This window comes from Strix aluco, chromosome 26, assembly GCF_031877795.1.
Source record: "Strix aluco isolate bStrAlu1 chromosome 26, bStrAlu1.hap1, whole genome shotgun sequence".
Lineage (NCBI taxonomy): Eukaryota > Metazoa > Chordata > Aves > Strigiformes > Strigidae > Strix > Strix aluco.
In genome coordinates this window covers 7,341,271-7,366,968 of record NC_133956.1, presented here as the reverse complement: position 1 = coordinate 7,366,968, position 25,698 = coordinate 7,341,271, and the positions used below count along the sequence as shown (strand labels likewise).

The following is a 25,698-nucleotide window of genomic DNA, read 5'->3' as shown; positions in this document are numbered from 1 at the left end:
GGGGGCACAGGGGGTGGGTGCTGGGGACAGGGCGCTGCAGGGTGGGGTGCGGGGGGGGGAGGTATGGGCTCTAGCTGGGGCTGCACGTGTGGGGTGGGTGCATGCTGTGCCCCTGCGTGTGTGACCAGGGGAGGTGTGTGACACCCCGCTGCAGGCTGGTGACATCCTGGGGCAGGGCTCTGTGACTCTTCCAGCCCTGTGCCCGTGGCGGCTCTTTCAACCCCGCTGGGAAAATGGAGCTTTTTCCAACTCCCCCACCCTGAGACTCATTTGCTTTTGGCTCCTGTCCAGCATCCAGTGGGGGCTGGGAGCCTCTGGGGAGCTCACTGGCTGCCCCCATGGGGAACTGCTATGGGTGCTCCTCAGGGCTAAGTGAGGCAGAGCAAGGATGGACCCCGCATCTCTCTTCTCCTCCAGGACCCTCTCCTGCTCACGAGCCACCCCCTTGCCCCACATGCCTTGCCAGTGACCCCTGAGAGCACCCCTGTTGGGGAGGCCCACAGGATGCCCCGGGGTGCTGTCACCCCCCTTTGCCATCTCCATGGGTCCTGCAAGCTGTGAGCAGGGTCAGGACATGGTGTCTGGGGAGGGCTGGGCTGGCCCTGGGGCACAGGCTGGGGCTCCGGGACGTGGCAGAGGGCCGGGCAGAGCTGACTCCTGGAGCAGTGACCGTGGAGCAGCTCTGCCAGCGACTCCCTCTGCCACAGCCCTCTCAGTGCCTCAGTTTCCCTTGACGGCAGAGAGCCCCAGGCTCTGTGGGTGGGGGCAGCATCCCTCCTTCCCGCAGCTGACGGGGCTGAAGCTGCAGAAACATCCCCAGGGCCCTGCGGTGACCTTGCTCTGCTTGCGTGACTGTGGCTCGCCGAGCATGTGCTGGGGGGGCTTCAAGATACGATGAGCATGTCAAGCAGGATGCTCAGGGCAATGGGGCTCCGGTTGGCCCCCCCAGTGTCTCGCCGTCTCTTCCAAGAGGGTCTGAGTGTGGCTGGGGACCATGCGGTGCAGCCCTGGGCACAGGCTGAGACTTTTCAGCTGCCTGAGCAACATGAAAGGCACGGCGGGCTCAGCCCTGCTGGGAGCTCCCGTCCCGACGCGTCTCGCCCCGGGGTCCACGTGTGCGTGCGTGAGTGTGAGCACACAGCACGGGCAGGCAGCTGAGCCTCCCTGCCTGCGTGGGATGAGCAGGCAGCAATTCGCCTGCTGTTTTCACCAGCGCCTGCCTGCTCCATGTGACCTGGGGGACAGGGCTGCTTTCCAGGGGCTGTTTCGGAGGTGCTTGATGTCCCTCAGGTCCCCGCAGCAGAGGGTACCGCCCTCGGTGGCATCTCAGCTGTGCTGGCATCTCTGGGTTGCCTTTCCCTTGGGCAGGGACGTGGTGCATGGATCAGGACCTGGTGCCTTTGGGCTTGCCTGGGCCAGGAGGGACATCAGCGTGAGGCCATTTCCCGCTGTGTTTCTGGCCGTGCAGGGTGCACGGTGACAGCTGTGACAGCAGCTCATGCCACTGCCTCCCTGTCCTCATTCTCGCAGGGTGCCAGCTCCAGGCGTGGTGCATTTGCCCCTGCCAGGTAGGCAAGCATGGGGGTCTCCTCTTCCTGCAGTGGCCAGTTCCTGCCTGGCCCAGGTGGGGTGCACCAGTGACACGGGGCTTTGAGCCCTCCATCTCCCATGCACACACGATAAAAAGGAAGTTGGAAGTGGAAAAAAGGATGTTGCGTGGGTTTTCGGGGGTTTCTGTGCCGCAACATGTGCTGGCGTGGGGTGCTCTGGCTGGAAGGGCTGGTGTGGGGCCAGCTGGCACTGGTGGAGGTGACAGAGCTGGACCCAGCGCCCAGCCAGCCCGGATGGTGCTGGGGGATGCGCCATCTCACAAGGCTGAATGAGGAGGGGTGGCTGGATGTGGCCCACGGTGGGCATTGCTGTGGGCTGGGGTGTAGAGCAGTGTCCTGCGAGAGGGACAGCAGTGTGGGGACAGCGGGGAGAGCGCGGGAGCCTGCCAGGACGGGCAGGGGTGCCATGGACTTGAGCAGAGCAGGTGGACCCGACACTGCTGTTGGCTGGAAACTGCTTATTATTTTCACAGACGTTTTTTAAATAGTGCTTCTTGCAACATTTCTGTGTAGTATAGCAAGTCCCCATGACGAATATTCTCCTGTCACTAAACCCTCCTCTGCCCCACCTTTGGGGTCTAAAACCTGCAAACTAGTAGAAATATTTGTTTTATTGAACAACTGAGACTTTTTTATTGGAATAAAACTGTTCCATGAAACATCTTTCAGCCAAGAGCATTTGATGTCAGGGATGCCCCCAGTGTACTGTCAACCCGTCTGGTCCGCATCCACCTCGGGGCTGAGAGCCCCAGTGCTCCCACGCCTTTGCCTTCTGTGCTTGCTGGTGGCAGGATGAAATCTCTTGCAGGATGAAATCTTCTTTCAGAAGCAAAAGGTTCCTTTCCGTGTACGGCCAAACTAGCACCTCATCTCCAAGGGCTGCCCTGAGATGCATCTCCATGCATCTGCCCAGGGTCTGCTGCCTTTGCCAGGGAGTTTGCAGAGCACAGGGAGCCTGTCCCTGCTCTAGCAGCCAGCACAAACCTGCTGGGGTCCTGTGTGGGACACGGAATATCAGAAAGGGTTTGGCTTTGCTCCGTGGGCCCCTTGAAACACCCATGGCTGGAGCTGTTGGACACAGCGCAGAGGGACTCACTGCTCCTCTGAGCATCCCCATGGGGCTCGTCCCCAAGGGTGCCGTGGGGCCACGGGGCAGGGGGGGGGAATACCTGGAGCAGAGTGAGCCCCAGCGCATGGCTCCGTGCCGAGCTTTCTGTGCTTTTTTGGGTACGGTCCAGCTCTCAGGGTGAAAAGCAGGGCAGCCTTGACCAAGCAGACATGAGGAGGATGGGGCTGGATGCAGAACCCTCCAGGGTTTGGGGTTGCTGCTGCTCAGATCAGCACGGTGCTGCGTACAGTCGGGGCATTCGGACAGGTCAGTGGTACGTGTAGCCGGGACCTGCGTCTCTCCCAGGTGGCCAAATGACCCAGAGGTGGGGTTCCACAGCACCCCACAGAGCGGTCATCTCCCACGGCTGTCCGAGCATCACTGTGTAAAGCAGGATGGTGCAGGCTGAGCCCCGCTGCTTCCCTCGTCTTCCCCCTGCGGGCTGCAGGCAATGAAGAGGAGGCGGATGGTTTCTCTCCCGGGAGCTGCCAGCTCCTCTGCCCGGTGGGGTTTCGACCCCCCGCGGGGACTCAGCATCCTTCTTGAGGTGCCTTGTACATCCCTCATGGGTGCTGGGACTCCCCAGGGTCTCTCAGTGTGGTTTGATCTGCCTCGCCTTCGGAACCGGAGCAGTTCTTGTTCGCTCTGGGTGTACTCAGCGTGGGTACAGGCAGGGCTGCCTATGGGTGCTGGGGCACACGTCGTCCCCAGCCAGCCACAGCCCCAGCACCGGGCAGTGGCGGGGCAGCCAGCAGGGAGTTAAAACAGTACACGAGGAAAAGGGAGTGCAGCTGCTTTAATTATTTGGCTGCGGTGAGAACTTGGTGTGGAGGAAATTGAACCCAGGGGAAAAAATACTGTAATTTCATGCAAAAATTACATGGCAGGTCTGAGTGATTTACTGCAGCTATTTTGGTGGCCAACTCTGGGGTGTAATTAGAGTATTACTGGATAAGTGGCTGATGGTGGAGAGGGTCTTTCTAAGGCATCTCACCTGGTCTCGTGTGTTGGAGAGGAGTCCAGGCAGGCTGGGACTGGGATGCTGGGAAGGGGCGTGTTTTGTCCCCAAAGGTGAAGGAGCTTGATGTCTCTCAGCTGGATGTAGGCACCTTGCAGAGCATCCCCAGCTATGCTGGCACCCTGTGGTTTGCCAGTACCCTTGGGACCCTCGAGGGAGGCTATAGGTCTTATCCAGCTCGGGGGTGGTTGTGCGGGGTGGACGGCATGGCCACGCTGTGTGGGTCTCTCAGGGAAGGGGGTGAGTGGGCTCAGCCCCGCCCCGGGGAGCTGTGCAGGGGGGATTTCTCAGCACGTGGCCTGGTGCCACAGCATTTTCTGAGAAGCTGATTTACCAGCTGTGAGTGTCGGGGTGCTGTGAACTGGGAGGCTGGGCGCTGTGCTGGACTGGGAGGGCAGGTGCTGCAAAGGGGACAGAGTCTGGCCACATGCTCGCCCTGTGCGCAGCAATCCCCTGCTGCTGCCAGCCCCCCAGCCCCTCCTCAGCATCGCTGCGGGGCTCGGGATGAACAGGGCAAGCAGCAGGGTCTGGCACAAGTCCCCCAGGCAGTCCCGTGCCCAGCAGCACCGTGAGGTCCCCTTGCCATCTGGCCAGGGCAGGTGGCCCCACAGCCTCTGGCTCTGCCACATCCGGAGGGCGAGTGGGTGGCCGTGCCAGGGCCAGTCAGCTCGGAGATGGATGACACACGGGCACAGCTTGTCTGGTCCATAACCCCCCTTCCCTCTTTTGGCATCGGGTTACAGGGCAGGGATACGGGACATGTGTGGGGCTGGAGGCAGGCAGGGCAGGCAGGAGGTGGGCAGAGACTCCCGGCTGTCTCCTGCCTCCCGCCAGCCCTGCCCTGGCACCGGTGTGCAGCCTGCAGGCAGGGACCGCATAGCCAGGGAGTGTGTGGAGCCAGCCCATCACCTTGGCATTGGGGCACGCTGCAGCACCAGCCCGGCTCTGCCAGGGCCACGTCTCTGGGTGGCACCCGGTGCCGAGGTGAGCCTGCAGCCGGGCTGCATGCACCCACCACTCTGGGACTGCACCTGTGCAACTCCTGCCTGCTTGCAGGGTGCTGGGAAAGGCCGGGCTCCCCCGAAACGTTCCTTGCTGGGCTCAGCCCTGAGCTCTGCACCCCAAAAGTGTAGCGTGTGCCTTTAGCAAGGGAGACTGCGGGGACAGTGACACCACATCAGGTCCAGGCGCCCATAGGAGGGTCCCTGAGCCCCCCAGCCCTGCCTGCTCTCTGCCTACTTCCCTGGGAGGTGAGCATGCCTGCTCGTTATCTGCAGCTGCCCTGGTGTGATCTAATGAGCCCTTTGGGGAGCGTGTAGGGCGGGACAGGTGGTGCTGGGGGGATTCATGGAGATGACGGTTCTGCAGGGGATACAGAGGGATTACTGCGTTACACATCATCCCCAGAACTCCGCCTCTGCCCCTGCGGCCCCACTGGTCCCCCTGGCAAAGCCCGGTAGCACCGAGGATGGATGGTGCTGGCTGGGAAGGCAGTATGGTCCCCTCGGGGTGATGGTTGGAGCTGCCTGGCAGGACAGGGCTTGGGACAGACACCGTGGGGTGAAGGGAGCTCTCCCCCTCCAGTCACACTGGAACTGGCTCTTCTGGACCCTCCTGTCCTGAACCAGCTCCATGGCTGGAGGAGGAGGTGTCATGCAGAACCCCAGCAAAGTCACGGCAGGTTTGGGGGCTGTGCTGGCCCCTTCAGGAGAAGCCCAAGGCTTTGGCCAAGGGAGGAGCAAACCAGAGAGGGGAGTGTCTTTGAGCAGGCTGTGGGAGCTGAATTTACCATCCAGACGTCCCTCCAGCACTGAAATCACCTGAGCCCAGTCCTGATGCTGTCCCCATACATCTATCTCCTTCCCCCAGGGCTGGGGGGACCTGCCCCCTGAGCCAATTCACTGGGACCCAGTGGCCGAGCTGATGTGAGCCCCGCTGGCCAGAGTGGGCCATGGGGAAGATGCTGGTGCTGTGTTTGTCCCCTCTGGACAGTGGGGAAAGGCAGTCCCACAGGGCATGGGCACTGTGGGTGCTCTCAGGGCTCTCAGTGAGGTGTCCGGGGATGGGGACAAGGTAGGACCCACTGGGGCAGGGAGGATGCTCCTGGTTTTGAACGGGACTTGGAGTGATGGCAGCTGGCTAAAATAAACCGGCTGCCATGGCAACGGTAACACTCCCATTGCAGAACTTGGTAGCAACCAGCTGTTTGGCAGCAGCGGTAACCAGGGCCAGGAGAGGATGCTCTGTGCTTGCCATGTCTGCTTTGGTGGCACCCCCGCCACCACTGGGACGGTTCCAGCCTGGGCATAGGAGTCTCCTGATGTGGCCGATCTGCCCTCTGCCAGTTCCATCCTGGCCGGGAGGTGTGCAGGGGCTCCCCCCTCTCTGTGCAGCCCCGGCGTGCAGAAGAGGCTGAGCCAAGCACCCACCCGGGGCTCTCCGTGCTGAGCCAGGGTGCGTGGGGGCTGCAGAGTGGGGATGCCCCAGTGGGCATCCGCGGCCAAGGGCTGTGGAGCAAGTGCTGGGCAGGGGGGGCTGCCCGGGGGGGCATGGGGAGCGGTGTGTGGTTTGGTCTGTGTCAGTCACTTCTCTGGTGGGTTTGGGAATCACTTGCAGAGCTCGTGGTCAGGAGGGGAAGGAAGGCACTGAGCCAACTGTGAAACACAAACTCAGCTGCCAAGTGCTCAGGGGCAGTGAGGGGGAGTGCTGTGCCAGGGCGTGCAGCCCGGGCTGCTCCTGGGGGGGCTGCGCTGGGGGTCACACCCACTGCAGACCACGGGGTGTATGGCAGAGGTGGGCCAGGACCTGCACGGGGCCAGGGGATGGGCTTTGACTTGGGGACCCGTCCAGCCGCCACAGCACTCGTCTCTGTCCTGAAACCTGGCCTGAAGCCCAGGCAGCCACAGCCAGGCTTGGGATGGGGCTGGTGAGTCCTGGCAGTGGGTTGGGGTCACAGTGGTGGTTTCCACCCAGACCTTCTCCTTCAGGAGAGGCTAGTCTGGGGCACGCCATCACCCAGCCCCAGGGAACGGCAGAGGGGCATGGGCAGGGGGCTGGGCAAGCATCTGGCACAGCCTGGCCCCATGGTGCGAGTTCCCAGCTCCACTCCTACACCCCAGAGTGTGGGGCTTGCCTGGAGCCATCCTTTGCCCCACGGCATCACGGCATCACGGCTCTGTGGGGCAGGGCAAGGCTGGACCACCCTGCCCAACCCCTGCCAGGCTGCAGGCCCAGTAAGCCCCAGCTGCCCCTCTCCCCCCACCCTCGAGCACGCCCAGGGGGTGATTAGCAGCTCCTAATGAGATGCCGTCTGGGCTTCGAGCTGGCCATGATGTGTGAGGAGGCGGGAGATGCTCTGGCCCGGCCATGCTGAACAGCCTTCAGGCTCCTTGCATGTCAGCCACCTGCGACGGCGGGCCTGGGATGGACACGGCCTGTCACGCCTCTAATGGGCATTTGGTTCAATTAGCAGCACGTCAGATCGGCTCTGCTCAGGCGATGCACTGACCCGAATACACTCGCCTCCGCTCGGCAGCCGCCGGCGAGACCCCCGCGGCGGGGAGGCGGGTGCCCTCCCCCTGCCCCCTCCGTGCCCTTTCGGGCAGCCCGGCCGTCCCCGCTGCCCAGCTCCAGCAGCGATACCCCAGGGAAGGATGTGCTGAGGAGGGGGGGATGACACAACCCCGGCTCCCCACGGGCAGGGCACCAGCTGGGGGGCAGCGAGCTGGCTGCAGGTGCTTGAGACAGTGTGAGGGGCTGGGGGGGGGTTTAAGGGGCATTGCAGGGGGGCTGGCTGTAAGATGCTATAGGGCAGAGAGCTGATGGAGCAGGTCTGCTGTAAGATGCTGCAGAGATACATCCGTGGGATGCTGTGGGGCGCAGCATGGGGTGCTGTGGGGCACTGCAGAGAGCTGGTTTTGGGGCCCTGCGTGGGGCGGTGCAGAGGGCTGGCTGTGGGGCAGCTGCGTGGCTGCAGGGCACTGCAGAGGGCTGCCTGGGGTAGGAGCGGGCAGCGCAGGGGGGTGGCAGAAGGTGCTATAGGGCAGTGCAGAGCACAGGCTGTGGTTTTGGAGCAGAGGAGATCCCCTGCACGTGGCAGCTGCGCAAAACTGCCGAGCCCTGCGCCAGGGGCTGCTCCTTCCTGGCAAGCCGGTGCGTGCTGCCTCAGCCCGGGCGCAGCGGGGAGGTGGGGAGATCACTGGGGCTGCTCACAGCAGAGAGGCTGCCGGGGATTCACAGCCCTCCTGAGCCCGACGTGCTTGGGGAGCCCAGTGCAAAGCTGGAGGGATCTGGTGGAGTTGGGAACTGTTAATGTTGGGTTGATGGTTGGACTGGATGATCTTCAAGGTCTTTTCCAACCTAGACAGTTCTGTGATTCTGTGATTCTGATTCTGTCACAGGTTCGGCTAGATTTACAGCCCCCTGGCTGCCCTCACCGTGGCTTTCTCCTCTGTGCTGCTTTCCCCCACCTGGAGCCTGTGCTGGGTTGACCAGGGGGCTGCCGTGGCGCGGGATGACGTGCCAGCAGCCACGGGAGGTGATGGGGGTCTCATCAGGCGCGGGGATCTGGCTGCTGCCAGCATGGGGTGTCCATCCCAGTCGCGAGCATCTGGGCTGCTTGGCATCGCTCTGGCGTGTGGGGCGTGCTGCCGTGGCGTGCCAGCTGCCATCTGCTCGCCAGGCAGGCCCGGGCCCTGCTCAGGATGCGGCTCTTCGGTGCCAGGGCTGGTGGGCTGCGCAGAGCCACCAGCAGCTTTGGGCAGGGCCAGTAGCAGGGGGTAGGGCTGCCCAGCCCCAGGGGATGGTGCTCAGGGGCCACAGCGATGGCCGTCGTGCACTTAGCTGCTGGTGCTCGTGGGCAGTGCTGTTTCTTGGGTTAATACGTCTTCGGGCGTGTCATCGGTGACTGTCCCATGCCACTGCCACCCCTGCATGGCATCCCCGGGGATAAGACACCATCGGGGCTGTCGGCAGCCTCTGCCCCCTGCAATATTTCCTCCAACACTGGCAATTTTTATGTGCGAGAAGTAAATAAGCATCAATTAACCCCTGGAGCCATCCTCGTGCTGCTGGAGAGCAGCCAGCAGAGCACTCGTTAGTGGCCCTGTCGCTGCTTCCTCCTGTTAACCAGCGTGTGAATCTCCGCCAGGTAACGGGCTCATTAGCTGGATGGACCAGCAGCCCGGACAGACGTACAGACCCCGACGCAGCCCGGCCGTGGGGCTGGGGCTCGCTGGGAGCACACGGGGTCTCTGCGGGCACGGCTGGGCTGTGCTGCCGTTGGGAGGGGTAGGATGTGCGGGGAGGAGGCTGGGGTTTGGTGGTTTTGCTCAGAAAAAAAACAGGTGACATGGGGACAGCAGGGAGGGGTGACAGCCCAGGGACAGTGATGGGGACAGCAGAGGAGTGCAGGGGATGTGGCAGGGACAGGGGCAGGTCAGGGGGGCTCCCTCAGTTACTCTCCCCAGCTCTGGCCAGGACCAGGGCTTGTGCAATGCGGCTCTCGCTTGAATTGCACTTGTTTCCCCACCCTGCGCTCTCCTCGGGGCACGCAGGGGGATGTCCAGCACCCCGAGACCCATGGGCACCCCAAGGCTGGAAGAGTGACCCCTGGGACATGCTGCTAGGGTGCTGGCAGCGGGGATCGGCACGGGGATCGGTATCCTGCCAAGGGCACCTTTGTGCCTGGCATCAAGGCCTGTCCTGGGGTCCTGCAGCGCCGGGCACTCTGGTCAAAAGGACACCGTGGGGGGGGGGGGGGGGGAAGGGGGGGCAAAACTCCCAGAGCAGCAGCAGCAGCATCGCTGCCAGCTGCAAATTGATAGTCAAGTCACTCATCCAAACAATAGGGTCCGGCTAATCCTTTTACAATGGGACTAATTGCTAATCAGACCGATTTCACACTGGCTGTTCCCCTGACAATGAGGCTCGGTGGAGAAGGGCTCTTGGGGGGGTGAGAAGGCTCCATGGTTGCCCACAGCTCCCACCAGCCCCCCATCCCTGTGCCAGGCTCTGCAGCAGGGACTGTCTGGGCCAGGCCCCGACAGATGGGCACCGGGATGGCACCGGCGTCTTCCAGGTTGGCGAAGCCTCCAGCAGCTGGTGGCCAGGGGCTGGCATGGGCTCCAGCCTCATCCTCCCTTGGGTCCACCTGCAACATCTGGCAGCCTTGGTGCCACCTCCAGCCCTCACCTCCGCTACCCAGAGCATCCCTGCCCCTTTGCAGAGCTACAGGGGTGAGGACTGGTGCCTGAAATGGTGGATGTCATCCCCTGGCACGGTCTGGATGTGTGCTGGGGACTGATGCTCCTTGCTCTGCACCGTTTGGGTACCGCAGGGCTGTGGTGCTGTGTGGGGACAGGATGCTGGGAGGGTTTCTCTGCTTTGAGGAGGGACCTGAGCCATTGGAGTTGTGTGGACAAGGAGCGGGTGCCATGGGGTCAGACGGGGATGAGGAGGGAGACACAGCAAGGGTGCAGGGCATGGCCAGCTTCAGGTTGCTGCGAGAAGTGGTGCAGGGCTTTGGGTTGCAGGGCAGAGAGGGGCAGAGCAGTGTTGGAGGCATCGTGGGGACCCTGGGGCTGGCACCAGCCTTTGCCTGCTCCCCCTGCACCCTGCCAAAATCTGCCAGACCCTGGTGCACACCCCTGCCAAAGCAGCTGCTGTCAGGGAGGTTTTGCCAGCCCTGATGTCCCTGGCCCATCACCGCACTGCCAGGGGCTGGCCAGGAGCTGAGCCCCACATTTCGGGCCATGCGATCACGCGCTGGTCCCTGCCAGCCCGGGGCTGGGTGCTGTGGGATGCTGGGTGCTGGGGGGGGCTGCCTGGGAGCTGCTGGGGGGGCGTGGTGGTGGGTGAAGCAGGTCCCTGCCTGCCTGGCGTTAATAAGCTCCTGGCCCACCCCCCGTGCAGCCCGCTTGCCCTGCGCCGTGCACCCCGAGCCACGGCCAGCCGAGCACGTCGGGGTGCTAATGAGGAGAGAGCTGGGCTCGAGGCGCCTTACACTTAATTGCCGCTGTCTTTTGGCTCTTAATGAAGCAACACTGCAGAAGAGGCAACAGCCTCCCCTCCCCTCCTCTCCCTCAGGCAGCCTGACCCCGCCAGCCTCCCCCCACCAGCCCTGTCCCCTGCCCGACACCAGCCTGGCCCTGGGTCCGTGGGCAATGCTGGGTGCCTGGGTGCCCTGCACTGGAGCTGCAAAGTGGGAGGGAGGCAGTAGCAGAGGAGGAGGTTAGCACTGTGCTGAATGTCACCCCGTCCAGCTGTGGCTTTCCCAAACCGCCCCCCAAACACCGGCTTCTCTCTCTGTGCTCTGCATGACAGCTCTGTCCCAGCTGCAGAGGGCTGCAGCATCTCCTGCCTCCTGGGCTGAGCAGACCCGGGGAGCGCTGGCAGTGAGGGAGCAGGGCTATATAGGGGGTCCCCAGTCCTCCGAGGGGGCTCAGCAGCAGCTGGGCATCACCCCAGCGAGACCTGTTTGGGTGTCCCCAGCCACCCGGGTGATGTGTGTGGGTGCAAGGTGGCACCATGGGGCTGAGCTGGCTGGTGGCTCTGGCTCTGCAAACATGATGGCCACGTGCTCTGTCCCCTGCCTCTTGCACTGTGGCTCAAGTCACACAGAGGGGAGCTTGGGTCATCTTGTGGCTCAGGGGAGAGGTGTTTAGGGGGGTGGGGGAGAGTTCTCCCTGTCAGGCAGGCTGGCCCAGGGCTTGGCTTGCTCCAGCTGAAGGTGATGAGCAGCGGCATGGGCAGCCACCACCACATGTCCCAGCCTGTTCCCTGATCCGTGCCAGCCATGGCCTGCCCCCTCCCCAGCTGTGCATGGGGCCATGCAGGAAGGGGTTAACGGCTAGCCCATACCTGCAGTTGCATTTTAAAGATGTGAAATTAAAGCCCGTAATTTATTCTCCCCACACACGAAGGAGCAATTAGTTCTAAACACGGCTTAATCAGTCAGCGCGAGATTGATTTCTGTAGACTTGGATTTGGTGGCTGCTGGCGAGGAGCCAGCCTGGGAGCAATCTCCAAATAAATGAAGTGCAGAGAAGTAAGCCATTACATAATATGATAGATGAGGCTGGAGCTCACTCGCCTCTTCATTAGTATTCCACTGTACACCGGCAACGGCACCAAACTTTCTCCCCGGCACCTTGGTTTCTTCCCCCTCCTCATCCCGCTGCGCCTCCTGAAGCTCGGCAGGGGCAGGAGGAGCTGCCTGCCAAGCCCCGGGCCCACAGGCCATGCTGGAACAAGGGTGTCTACACCGTGGACTGATGTTCTTCCCTGGGCTCTGAGTCTTGGCTTTCCCCTCTGGACCCTGGGGAAACCGGGGCGCAGGGAGCTGGAGCAGCATCCCATGAGCTGCAGATGTTCAGCAGCAAGAGCAGATGTTCTCACCCCCTCTTCCCCTGGCTGGAGCTTTGAAAGCATCTCCCCAGGGTCACCCCAGCCTGTCACCCCACAGGGCAATGGCAGCTGGGGATGCTTGCGTTGGGACGTGGCCCCTGGTGCAGGCTCCCTGACTCCTCCAGCTTTCTGCAAGGGCATCCCTGCTCCAGCCAGTGGCAGGAGAAAGCCAAGATCGGAGTGTTGCTCTCTCAGTAGGAAATTCCCTTGAGATGCTGGATGGGGATGCAGGGAGCCAGAAGTGTCTGGGGAGAAAGCAGTCCCCAAGCAGCCCTTGTCTGGGCAGTGGGGGTTGTAGCTGAGTTTGCAAACCCCGCCGTGCTGTGGTGCCCGAGCCTCTCGGTGCCTCCTGTCCCTGCCACCAGACCCAGCCTGCAGACAGGCGGAGAACCAGGCCCTCTCCGCCTGTGGCCCCTGTCCCTGCTCACAGGGGGTGACAGGCATTTTGGGGACAAGATCTTGCTTACCTGGTGCTGACATGTTGCTTTGGACTGCGGTGGTGCCGATTCACACTGCGCAATGCCTGCTTCTCCCTTCCTGGTGATGAGGGAGGAGGGGAGCGCATCGCAAAGGGGTGCCAGGCAGGGAAGGTGGTTTGGAGCCAGTTCCAGAGGGTTGGTGCCCAGTAGTGTGTGGGCAATGGGGGTTCCTCTGCCCATGAGGCTGGTTGGGTGCCTGGCAGTGGGGAGAGTGGGCTGGGACCTTTGCAGAGGTGCACATGGGCAAGGCTTGTGCTGGAAGCATCCCGGTGCGCTCTGCTTGGAGTGTGGGTGGCCAGGGTTGGGAGGGGATGGAGAAGACCTGGACCTCTGCACGGACATTGTGAAGAGCCTGACTCTGCCCCTGCTTTTGTTGCCTCCTCACTTTGTCCCTCCCCAGGCTCCTGCCAGGGAAGAAGAGTCCCCTGAGACCTGTCCCTGCGGGCACAGGGCTGGCACAGGTCCTGGGACATGTGATAAAGACCCCCGCCACACTCCTGTCATGACAATAATTGCACTAACGGTAGAGAGCCGATTGATGCAGCAAAGGGCCACCACCTGTGAGCTCCTGGGGGTGAAATGACCATCAGTGCTGTGGGATGGACCCACCAGCTGAGCCCTCTGAGCCCTGACTACTCTGGCTCAGACAGCCATGGTGTCCCAGGGGATGGAGCCTAGGTCCCCCATGGTGCCCCGTGTACCCCCTCAGCCCTGCAGGCATCCCCCTCCTGCCTGGGATGCTGGAGCCGCTGCTGACCATCCCCTCTGTCCTTGCTGTCTCCACAGAACTCCATCCGGCACAACCTCTCCCTGCACACGCGCTTCATCCGCGTGCAGAACGAGGGCACCGGCAAGAGCTCCTGGTGGATGCTGAACCCTGAGGGCGGCAAGACGGGGAAGACGCCCCGCCGGCGGGCGGTCTCGATGGACAACAACAGCAAGTTCCTGCGCATCAAGGGGAAGGCCAGCAAGAAGAAGCAGCTGCAGGTGACGCAGGAGCGCGGGGAGGACAGCCCTTCCTCCCAGCAAGCCAAGTGGTCGGAGAGCCCCGCGTCCCACGCTAGCGACGAGTATGACGCTTGGGCGGACTTCAGGACGCGGGCCAACTCCACGGCCAGCACGTTGAGCGGGCGCCTCTCGCCCATCATGTCCAACCATGAGCCAGACGAGCTGGAGGAGGACGATGGTACCCCCTCCTCTCCACTGATGTACCCCAGCCCCTCCAGCACCATGTCTCCTTCCCTCAACGCCCGCTGCTCCGTGGAACTGCCCCGGCTGACTGACCTGACTGGCACCATCAGCCTGAACGAGAGCCTCGGGGAGAGCATGCTGGAGGACCTGCAGGACGGTTACACCATGAGCCCTTCGCAGCAGCTCCCCCCAGCCGCCCTGCGGCAGCGGAGCTCCAGTTTCACCTTCAACTCCAAGTGCTCCACCATGGGGGCTGCCACCAACACCTACTGCGGGACTATCTACAGCCAGCCAGCCATGAGCCTCATGCGCCGCCTGCCCATGCAGACCATCCAGGAGAACAAGCAAGCCACCTTCTCGCCCGTCAGCTCCTACAGGAACGCCTCGCTGCAGGACCTGCTCTCCTCCATCTCCTACGCGCACAAGGAGAGCATGGTCCCGGGGGACCTGCCCCTGCCGCAGGCCAGCCCCATGGTGCCGGCCCGTGGCCACAGACACAACCCGCTGCTCTGCGGAAGCGGGGAGCAGGGTTTGTCCTCTTACCCGTCCCACTCGGGCTCTCTCATGAAGAGCAACGCTTTGTACCACCCGTCACCAGCCGGTCACCACCCTGCGGTCAACACCAGTGCCTTAGCTAATCCTGTCAGCCTTATGAGCTTGCCCAGTGACACGTGCAGCATGACAGCCATGCCGCACCACGGGCATCTGCATTCCTACGCTAATAACCAAGGGGCACACATGAGCTTGCTGGATTCGCTGCAGGGCCCCTACCCGGGGGCTGTCCACCCCCCCGTGTTGGGCCAAGACAGGTTCCCAGCAGACCTGGACCTGGACATGTTCAACGGGAGCCTGGAGTGCGACGTGGAGTCGATCATCCTGAATGACTTTATGGACAGCGACGAGATGGACTTCAACTTCGACTCGGCTCTCCCGCCGCAGAACGGGCTCAACGTGCCCGCGCTGCCCGGGGGTCCACAGCCCACGAACCAGAGCTGGGTGCCCGGGTGACGCCCACCCAGGGCGGGGGGGCTCACCACCGAGAAGCCACGAGGGGAACATTGAGACTAACTTTTTTTTTTCCTTTCTCTTCTGCCTTTGTTTGTTAAGATGGGCTAGAGCCATCGGTCTGAGCTTGAGGTTGAACATGAAACACAAACCATAGGGTCAAATACTGAGATGGGGTAAGGCCCCCAGTCCCCAGCCCACACGTGTGCCCAATCTGCTGGGTCCTTCCGTGAGCATCCTCCAGAGGACGCAGGGCAGGAGGGTGAGAGAGGCAACCGGAGCCAGGCAGGTCGGGGGTGGGGGGAACAGGAAGGGAAAGCCTTTCCAGATGGTCCCAGTGCCCCACTGTGACGGTGACAGTTTGATTTGTCCTTGGGCTGGGTGACGGAGCAGTGATGGCTGGTGGCATGGGACACCCTGTGTGGGCATCCCTCTCTGGAAAGGTTCCCTTTTCTCTGAGCCACCTCAGGAAACGAGTCCTCTGAGTAGAAGTGTCAAGAGCGGGGACCCTGCCCCAGGGCAAGGGGGGCCTCGTCACCCTAAATCCTGATGGAGATATGAGCTCTGCCAAGCCTGCATGCCCAGGTCACCTCCACTGCGGGTCTCCTTGCATGGCTCCCGGCAGGCTTTCTTGCCAAGCAGAGAGAAGGCGGGGTTGGTGATGGAGGGAAGGCTGCGCAATCTGCAGCCCTGGGAACAGCATCTCAGCAGCCCACGCACCCACCAGTGGATGGGAGTGCCACAGTCATGCCTGCTCGTGGGAAAGCTGCGGGACCCTGCCTGGAGCAGGCGTGGGCACGCTCCTGCACGTGGTGCACAGCCCTGCACGGGGTGGTCCTGCTGGGAGTGACATGCTGCTGGCCTGGGTCTCCCGTGCCAGAGGCTCAGGGGGAGCTCACAGAGTGGGGAATGGGGGTGTATTTATTTGATTTCATGCACTCTTTTGCCATTGAGTTTTTGCATTGGAAGGAAAAAAAGGGTTGATCTTAGGGAGAGGAGGAGAGAGGCCATAGGCAACACTGATGGCTGTGCCCCATCACACGTCTCAGCTTGGCTTGGCCATGGCTTTGGGTGTTGGGTGATGGGGTGGAAGCTGAGGGGCTGTGATGTGGATCGTCCTTGAGAAGGGGGGGGTGTGCATGTGAGGAGGGGAGGGATGTGATGGCCAGGCCTCTGGAGGCAGCGTGGGGTCCACCCTGCCCCAAGTCTGGGTGACCCATGCTGCTTCCCCTGTGTGCAGAGCTCAGGGAGGTGCCACAGGTCTCACAGCCGGGGCTGGAGGGCTCCTGGGGAGTTGCTTCTGGTTTCAGGAGTGACCCCAGCCAGCAGCATGCCTGTCCCGGCGGGCTCGCTCCCCATCCCCAGGATGCCAGAAGACCCGGTCTGGGGGGCTGTCAGCAAGAGGGGTCAGCCCTGGTGCACCCATCTACCGAGGGCCAGCGCTCCATGGGGTTGGAGACCACGACTCACACGTGGTCCTGCTGTGTGTCAGGAGCCCAAACCAGCCCCACTGCTTTGCGGGGCAGGAGTGGGCCAGGGTCCCACTGCCATCCTGCACAGCTGGGGTGAGGGCTCCCCGCTGCTGGGTTTTTGAGCAGGGGCAGCCAGGCAGGTGGGCAGCTGGAGCGGCTGGTCCAGAGGAGATGGGGGGCTGGGAGGAGAGGCAGTGGGAGCTGCTGCTCCATCCCACGGGGTCTCTGCACAGCCCGTCTTCCTCCTGGGCACCACAGGCTCTCTCTAAACCCCCTACCCCTGGGTTACAGCAAGGATTAGTCCAGGGAACCAGCACATTTTCCCAGCCCAGCTCTTCCCTTCTGGCTCCAGCACCACCTCCTCTACCACGGTGCAGGCGCTGGGTCCCACCGAGCCATGGGGGAAGCATGACTGCTCAAAGCCGGGGCAGCATGGGACCCGTGGGTGGGCACCCCCTGCTCCTCTCCTGACCCATGTGTCTGTGGCAAAGTGTGACAGAGGAGCCCCATGTGCCACTGTTCACCTTTGCCTTGGGCACACAGCGGACATAGTCTTTAAAGACATTCTTACAAGTTAATTAATTATGTTTACATTATTTGATCATGTACAGAATTTAATATATTCTATTATATATAATCTTTCTTGAATGCTTTTTTAAAAAGGATTATTCTTTGGTCAGGATCATTACCGCATTTGTTTTATACACCACCTCTCGTTTCAGGCATATTTAAAATCATTGGAAACCGATTGCAAATGTCTATTTAAACCCGGCACCCCAGCTCTGCACAGGGGTGTGAAGGACTGCTAGCGAGGAGAGGCAGGGAGGGCAGCTGGGGCTGCCGTGGGAGAAAAGGAGGGCTCTGCCCTCCAAGCATGGGAGAAAGGGAAGGGATCCTGGCTCTTCCAGGCCTCTGATCTCCAAGCACACATCCAGCAGCACACCAGCACGGCAGATGGGATGCTCAGGTGCAGGGACCCCCAAAAAGCCCTTTGGTGTCACAGATACGGGCTGACCATCATCGCGGAGGCGAAGCCGCAGCCGCACCAGCAGTAGGAGAAACCCCCCTCCTTGTCCCACGCCTGCCCCGCTCTCCCCGGCTCACCTCCCCCTGCCCCGATGAGTGGTGCCCCCGGGCATCCGCCCCTGGGGAACGTCCCATTGCGAAGCTGTCTTTGTGGTTCGTGACCGTGGGGTTGTCGTGTGTGCGGTGGAGTCGTGTTGGTAAGCGTCGTGTGTACAGTCGTCGTGCGGTGCGAGGGACGGTGGGCAGCGGGAGGCAGGCACAGAGAACCCCCCAAGTGGCTGGGACCCCGGGGAAGGGGTGGGGGGGGGTGGAGGGGGAGGTGAGACGGGCTGGCCCCACTGCGGTGGAGGGGAGCGGAGCTGAGGGACCCGGGGGTGCCCAGGTGGGGTGGTGGTGATGGCACGGGGGTGTCGGGGCCGTGCTTTGAGCCCGTGGCGCAGGCAGGTCCTGGGGGTGGCTGGTGCGGCCGTGCCCCCTGTGGCTCCCACTGCCCCACTGCTGGTGCTGCTGTGAGTGCAGGGAAGGGGAAACCACGGCTTTATCTCACTGTCCGGTGGTGGCCAAGGCTCCGGGTTCCCTCTCTGGAAACAGCTCCCTGAGCACAGGTCACCTCATGTCCCACCTCGCTCGGCTTCAGTCTCCCTGCTCCATCACACCCTCTCCCTCCTGGCCCCCCCCGCCCCACAGGACAGACTTTGGGGACAAGGAGCATCCTCTGCTCCCAGCCCTGCTCCTGCCCAGACCCAGCCTGGCCCGGAGCGAGGAGCCAGCGTCGAGGGGATGCCAAAGGGGCCCCACCGATTTGCTTCATACGGCGGTTTTCAGTCCGTCCTTTCCCTCATATTTATAACTGTACAGACTGGGGGGGAGGGTCTCTGACAGGCGTCATCTCTCACCACGCATCTATTGTAGGCAATGGTAACTTTCTTGATCGTGCTATTAGAGTTTGTGTATGTGGCAATGTAAAGAACTGTGTATAGTGCATTGTACAGCATATTTTCATGAATAAAATTGTTTTAAATATTACAAGGCAGGACTGCTGCCTTCAATGCTTATGTATGTCTCGGCTGGGACAGGAGGGACAGTGCCAGACCAGTGAAGCTGTGGGGACCTGGGGAGAGCCACCAAGGAGAAGATGTGATGTTTGGTGAATCTGAGCTTGCACCCAGCATGGGGATGGTTGGGCTGTGGAGGTGTCTGTGCCATCCCACCTGGACACAGACCTCTGGACATCATCCTGGGCAGTCTATAAATATATATATTTACTGACTTTTACCAATATTTCCTGAGACTGACAGCCTGCCTCAGTGTCACTGCTGCCCGGTGCAGTGGTGGGTGACATTGTCCAGCTCATGGAGGTGCTCATGCCCTGCACCCACTGCCCAAATCCCCTTTGCTCCCAGTGAGGCTCCCTGGGTGCAGCTCCCAGCCACTGGCCTGGAAAGCCCCTTTTTCAGCAGGTGTTGGAGCTGTTTGGACTGAAACTTCCTCTTCTTGTGGGTTAATTTATTTCCTACCCTGGAAAAAATTGCTGAAATGACTGGAGGCCATGGCTCCTATTTTGGGTGATGATTTAGGGTCTTGGAGCAGAGTGGGTTGGGAAAACACCTCTGTGGTTCAGAGCTCAGGTTCAGGGATTGTGTCTGCTCTAAGACCCCTCAGTCAGCCCTGAAAAGTGGACTTGGCCACCCAAGGGGCTCCCCAGCATTCATCAAAGCAGGCTGGAGAAGCTGAAACCCCTCTGAGGGGCTCTCAGACACAGAAAACTGAATATTGCCCTGCTGTCAAGGACCGAAGGGTTTGAGGGGACAGGTCCCCTCCGAAACCCCTTTGCTCACGCCAGCGATGCAGCCAGCCGATCTCTTCTCATCCTGCCTCTCCTCTGGGAGATTTTTGGATGGCTTCTCTTCGGGCTCTGCAGGGAGGGCAGGACTCATCCCAGGCCACTTGGGGAGGACTTGAATTCAACTTCTCCCTCGATAAACAGCTAAAACAGTGGTGGGGAAACTAAGGCAGCCTCCAAAACCTATTTCAGAATATCCCCACCATCTCTCCATGGTGCCCATGTGGTGCCCGGGGAAAGGGGCTGCTGGTGGCTGTTCGCAGGAGTCTGTGCACACCATGCGCAGTGTCTGAACAATACACCTCTGTCATATTGCACTTGTGGCCATGCACCCCAGTGTCACCAGTTCAGCCACCTCTACTTGCTGGTGTTGCAGGTGGAGCATCTTTCCACTCTTGTGGATCGAGCATTGTCTCCATGAGACACCCAGTTCTAGCCCACAGATGGTCTGGTGGTAACTTGGAGAAAAAGTCATTAGTGAGGCAGGGCAGAGGTGTCTCGGAGGTACTCCTAAAGGCCTGGCACATCCCTGTAAGCTGGTCCCTGTATGTCAGTCCTGGACAAAACGATGAAGGGGAGGAGGGATTTCAACTACTAAAGACTCTTCTGTCAGAGAATTCCATTAGTGCAGAATTTAAATGCTGTGGCTCAGCAGAAGGGGGGGTTTCAGTCCCTGACCCAGCAGTGAGCCTGCCTGGGTGTGGGAGGTCACTGTTTTTTGCCCTGTGCTGGCACGGGGCACTCGGGGACCTGGCACAGCTCTGCTGTGGTGTGTGTCGTGCGTCAGGAGCTACTTCAGAGCCAACGAACTCACAGCGAGTGCGGAGCGTGGGGTCTGTCTCTGTAGGGCTGGAGGAGGGGTGCTGCAGAGGATGCCTCTGCCTGACCGGAGGGAGGCAGAGGGGCCCCTCTTTGGTGGCTGAGCTCCCTGGGACAAGAGGGTGTCTGGGATGGGGTGTAGCATTTGTGTCCTGAATGGGCAAGAGGTGGGAGCAGCCTGAATGTGCCGCCGGTGAGCTGCAACGGGCTGTCACCCCAGTCATCACATGGGGCTCAAAGGCCAGGGGCAGAGGGGCACAACCAAGGTATCATCTGGGGGAAACTACTGGAATCCAGGTGTTTCCTATGGGTTTCCACAGTGATTTGCACTTGACATGAAGCCACTCACACCTCTCTGTAGGGAAACCTGCCATGTAACACAGGATCCCCTCTGGCAGCATCTGCAGCATCTGCAGAGGTTACAGCACTGGCAAAGCCATGGTGACCACAGCAAGCCATGGGGTGCAGGTCTCATCTCTGGAGCAGGTTTAACTCAGCATTTCGAGGCAGAACTGAGTCTGATGCGATCACAGCTGGAGCAAAAGAGACACCAGGAAGCGTTTGGAGGCTTGAATACTACTGCATGAATTACCACTGTGAGACAGCACCTGCAAACAGGGCCCGGAGGAACAGGGACCCCCTTAGCACACAGCACAGAGATGGACGGATCATACAGGTTTCCCAGATAGTGGGGCCAGGAGGCAAACGGGCCCACACAGTCTCTTGCTCCTCCGTGTTGTCTGTGCCGTGTAGGCTCCTGTCTCACCAGAGGCATGAAGCCAGGATGTGATTTTACCAAGAGAAGGGACCTCACTCTGTGCTGTGTCCTCCAGGGTCCCTGCCCAGATTTTGCACCATCCAGCACAAGACATGGACCCTGGAGAAGCAACTCCAGAGAGCACCGAAAGAGGAAACATAACTTTTATTCATATTAACCCTTTACATTGGTGTTATTAGTCCTCTCCATGACAGTCTGGTGCCCAGCTCTCCCCATTCTGAAAATCATCCCCAGTGTCCCCTCCCAGCTCCATCACAGACTTCCCAGCAGGACCTCCCTCCTCACAATGAGCGCTGCTGGGATGCAGACAGCCCAGCGTATCCTCCTCATCGGTGGCAGGATCGGCTGGGGAATCCCCTGCAGAGCCCTGCCATGGCAGTTTGTGCTCAATGCTTGGCCAGCCAAGCTCATGACCTCCCAAATGTCATCTTAAACCACCTCACATGGTAGTTTGGGTTTTCCTGTTTTTGTGAGAAAACATCACACAGCGCCCAGGTAATCTGTTGTTGTTCTCCGTGTCCTCAGCAAACCCCAATACCTCGCCAGAGAAACTTGTAATCCTGGTTTTAAAGAAAAAAGAAAAAAACAACAGGAAGAAAGACGTCAGGTTGGTTTGACAGGATCTATTTTCCATAAATCCCTGTTGATTGGCATTAATTATATCACCCTTTCTGATTCTTTATTCATTGCATTCCATATCAGCCGTTCCATTATTTTGCCTGGGATCAATGTCAGACTGACAGACTTGTAATTACCCACGTCGTCCTGTTTCCCCTTTTAAAATATTAGGCCAACCTCCACTTTTCTCCCAGGGCCCCAGAAATTCCCCTGTGTTTTGCACCAAACCAAAACTCAATGGCAGCGGCCCAGGACGTGCTTCAGCCAAGTCTGCTGGCCGGTGGTTTTCCTCCCTGGAAGACTGCAAACCCCCAATGCCGGGCATCTCCTGTCAGCTCCTGAGCAGAGCCTGTTTTTTGCTCCCCATGGTTGTCCTCCTTTCAGACGCTCAGTAGATCTGCATGCTGACAGCTTCTGCCTGATCTGCACGCACTGACCTTCTCCCACTACCATCTCCGAATGCCACCACCGTCACCAGGAGCCCAGCAGGCTCAGCCTTCGCACAGCTCTTGGTGCACTGACAGCCCTTATGCAAGCATGACTTGCAGCCTGTTGCAAGAGTGAGAGTTGATGTTGTGCCAAGAGGTCAAACAGGATGGGTCGGTGGCCATTCTGGTCGGAAATGTGGTGCGAACACGGCCTGGCTGGCTTCCCACCCAGCCTTGCTCCTGCTCCGGTGACAGCAGCGTCCTTCCCAAGGAGTGGGCTCCTCTCCTGCAGTCATTTCAGCCCAAACATCACCTCTCTCAGCTTCCCTTGAGCCTGTGCTCAGCCCTGCTCTGGTCCTCAACTCCATCTGCTCCCTGAGATCTCAGTCTCCCAGGTCTGCCCAGAGCTGGCCTCCACCTCCAGCTCTCTGCACCCTGTCAGCTCTCATGTCCTGCTCTTCCCTGCAGAAGTCCTCCCTTCTGCTACTTTCTTGGTCTCATTGCAGCAGATGGGAAGATGAGCATCACCACATCAGGGTAAAGAACTAGATCCCACCAGTACTTTGTTCCTGGTACATGGATACCCTGGATGCAACCAGCCCATGCAGATTTAGGAGGCCAGGGTGCTGGTGATGCCCTGGCATCCTGGTCTGTGGGTGTGCCGGGCGAGCCATGAGCTCAAAGCCACCCTGCAAATGAACAAGCCATGAACCGGACGCACTCCCCAGTGTGACTCTCAGGCTATGGATTATTTCCATCTGACTGTAAAGACGGACTGCTCTGTACATATCCCACTCTCTGTCCTGCTCTGGGGAGTGGGAGAAAATGGTGGAGCAGGACCACGCAGTGGCTGCGCCATCCTGAGCCAGGAACAGCTGCACGCAAAGTGCTGGCAGGACCCACAGCCATTGCAAGAAATGTTGCGCTCACAGTGCTGGTGACTGCTGCTCTGTCAGCTCTCCACGTGTCCCAGTCTGCAAGGATCCACTGTGGGGGTCCTCAGCTAGGATGGACATCAGCTGGAGGTAAAGGGGATACCAGATGGCAGTGGGCTGGGCAGAGGCCTGGGCTCAAATTCAGCTCAGATCTCAAAGAGGAAAGCTCTGGGGATGCAGAACAAGGCTGAGAGATCAAGAGCTGATTTGTCCAGTTCACACAGGACTGCCCTGACTGACCAAGGAACCTTTGGAGAAGTTGCACTAAGCCCATGGTCCATGAGAGCCTTTCCTTCCCATCCCACCCATCAAAGCGAGCTGAATGAAGTCAGCAGGGCTGAGGAAGGCGGCTGGCTTGGCCTGTGCCTGTGCAGTCTGGAAGACATTAATATCGCTAGGAAGGGGACGCTCTTTAGAGAGTATTGCCCAAGACCTGTCCTCCAAAGGGTGCCCAAAACATCCCAGCGAGGAGACCTTCCAAAAGAGCATCAGATACATGTAGACCCCCTGAGCATCCATGGAGAGCTGAGGGGAGGGAGGGATGTGGGAAGGTGGGCAGTGCTGGGGAGGAGCAGGATGGGGAATGGGCTGAATAGGGGCAGATGGGTTTGGTAGAGTCCCTGGTGACCTCCTCAGGAGATAAATGATCTGACATGGGGAGCTCTGGGATGTGAGGAGGCAGGGTGTCCAGGGCAGCCCAGGCAAGGAGGTCCTGGTTCCCGTTGACCCCAAAGCCTTGATCCTGCTCATAAAAGCCTTTGCTGGGGCTGCAGTAGGTACTCGTGGTGAAGGGCAGGGAACACCATACACATCCCATCTTTTTCTTCAAAGAAAAAGATTTGTCTTCATTTGCAGGTTTTGGTGGGGAGAGCGGGAGGATCTCCAGCAGCTGGGGCTGTGTCTCTGACCCTTCCCACCCCATCCCACACTGGCAGAGATGGGGTTGGTTTCATTTGGCTGGTGTTGGCTGCAGGCTTGTCCTGAGAGGATACTTTGACATATTTTACTATTATATGAGATAACTGGCACTAGAGAGGCTTAATTGGAGAGCTGCAAAAGTGCGCTGCTTTCTACTGCTTTGAAGCCAGCAGTCCCTGTGTGGCCATGAATACTGTCTCTGCTGCACCAGTGGCCTCCCCATTGCCCCGTGTTTTGTTAACTCCATTCCTCAAAGCTCCTGGATGAGCTGGAGGGATCCAGCTCACAGGCACATTGCTACTTTATCCCTGGAGCTGAAGGTCAGGTCCTGGGGAGGGGATGGGGGCTCCCGTGGGTGCCGGTGGGACGGGAGCCAAGCTCAGGCGCAGCATCCCCCTCCCCGTGATCCCACGGGCAGATGTATCCACAGACGCCCTTGGAGCATGCGGAAGAGGATGAGGACAGAAGGCTATAGACAAATAAGGAGGAAAGCCTTCAGGAGCATGTGTCTGTCATAAGATATTCCCTTGCAGAAATCTTGGAAACCTTAGAAAGAGTTTTTGCTCAATGTTATTAATTAAGGCAAAAGAATCCCCATATGGAAAGAGAAACAGTCAAGTTATATTTTTGCTAAATACGCAGCACCATATGGTAACATACAGAAAATTGGCCACATAGGCAGCCTAGAATATATGTTACCATATGTTCATATGTACTTTATAATTTCTTTGTTTTTGAAAGAGGGCATTGTCTTATGGGGCAAAAATGAGCAGCCCACCCCAGGGAGAAGGAGAAACATCACAAGCTGCTTTTGCTGAATTAAGCCCAAGGAAGCAACCCAACCACCTGGCCTGGGGGCTGCCTGCGCAGGCAGGACAGATAAGACAGCATGAGGGCAGTGTGAGCTTCCTCCCGCTCCACATCCTCCACCATACCTCCTTGGCATGGCCGCACTGCTCATAACCTGCGTGTGCAGGCTGGGGAGACCCAGAGGAGGAGGAGGAGCAAAGAGCCTCCCTTTTGTGCTGTCCCCAAGAAACCTCGATTTCCCTGTAGCAAAGGAAAAAGGAGGAAGGATACGCTGGGAAAGCAGCGGAGACCTTGGGAAAATGCAAAAAGCCTCTGTCCACAGCCCATGAGTGAAGCAGAGGACCCCGTGTGCGTGTGCAAGGGGCTGGGGTGCTGCCAGGGTGTGGGAGGCGTGTCGCAGGAGCACAGAGCCTGCAACCGCGTGTTTCCTTGGGGAGGCGGCTGCGGGAGGAGGGCTGTACATTTTGCATGGGGTGTGGGTGAGCGTGCACCTACACGTACACATCCCAGACGTTCACATCATCTGCGTTGCATCTCGCAGCCCCCCCGAGGAGTTTTGTTGAGCAGCCAGGCCAGGAGGCAGCTCAGAGTGAATCAAGCTCCAGCTGGAGCCTGTTGGCACCCAGGTGCTGGTGACTGTGTGCCACAGCCACAGTGGTGTGCGCAGGGGCGCCTTGGGGGCTGTGCCCATGTGTGCTGAGCTCTCTCTGAGCTTGTCCCCCAGAATAATTGGACAGAGGATCTCTGAACAGCGTGTGCGTGCACTTGTGTATGTGCAGGCATGTGCGTGCACGGGGAGCTGTCATTTACCCAGCTGGGATGTTGCCACAGTGGGAGACAGCCCATGGCATCCCATAATGTCCCCAGAGACCAGGGGCTCAGGTGTCCCTCTGGGAGTGTGAGGGTGCAGTGCTGCCCCCCCAGTGTCCCTCCAAGGGGACAGGCCAGCCGTGACAGAGGTTTGCTGTGCAAAGGTGCCCCAGCATTTGACCCTACTCAGTAGAGCCCTAATCTTCTAACAGCTTTTTTTAGCTCTGTTTTCCCCTCCACCAACCCTTAATCCTCCTTAAGGACAGGCTGGAGTTTTGCCTTTCCAGGCTGCTGCAGCCAGTGTTGCACAGCGCTGACCTCCAGGCCCCGAGCACAACCCCAGCCCCAGCAGCACCAGGTCGGCTTTGGAGAGCCCGCGCCCTGCAGCTCCTCACGAAGCCATAATTTAATCCACAGCCCCGAG

At 60.0% G+C, this 25,698-nt stretch overlaps 1 protein-coding gene across 2 annotated transcripts in view; it reads left to right on the top strand.

Annotated features, from left to right (window-relative positions):
* Positions 1–18,344, top strand: part of FOXO6 (forkhead box O6) — a 39,956-nt gene extending 21,612 nt beyond the window's left edge. For both annotated transcript variants that reach the window (XM_074850937.1, XM_074850938.1), the window contains one exon: positions 13,408–18,344. In XM_074850937.1, coding sequence (XP_074707038.1) covers positions 13,408–14,820 — 1,413 coding nt within the window. In that variant the 3' untranslated portion in view covers positions 14,821–18,344. The remainder of the gene's footprint in view (positions 1–13,407) is intronic.
* The last annotated feature ends 7,354 nt before the right edge of the window (positions 18,345–25,698 follow it).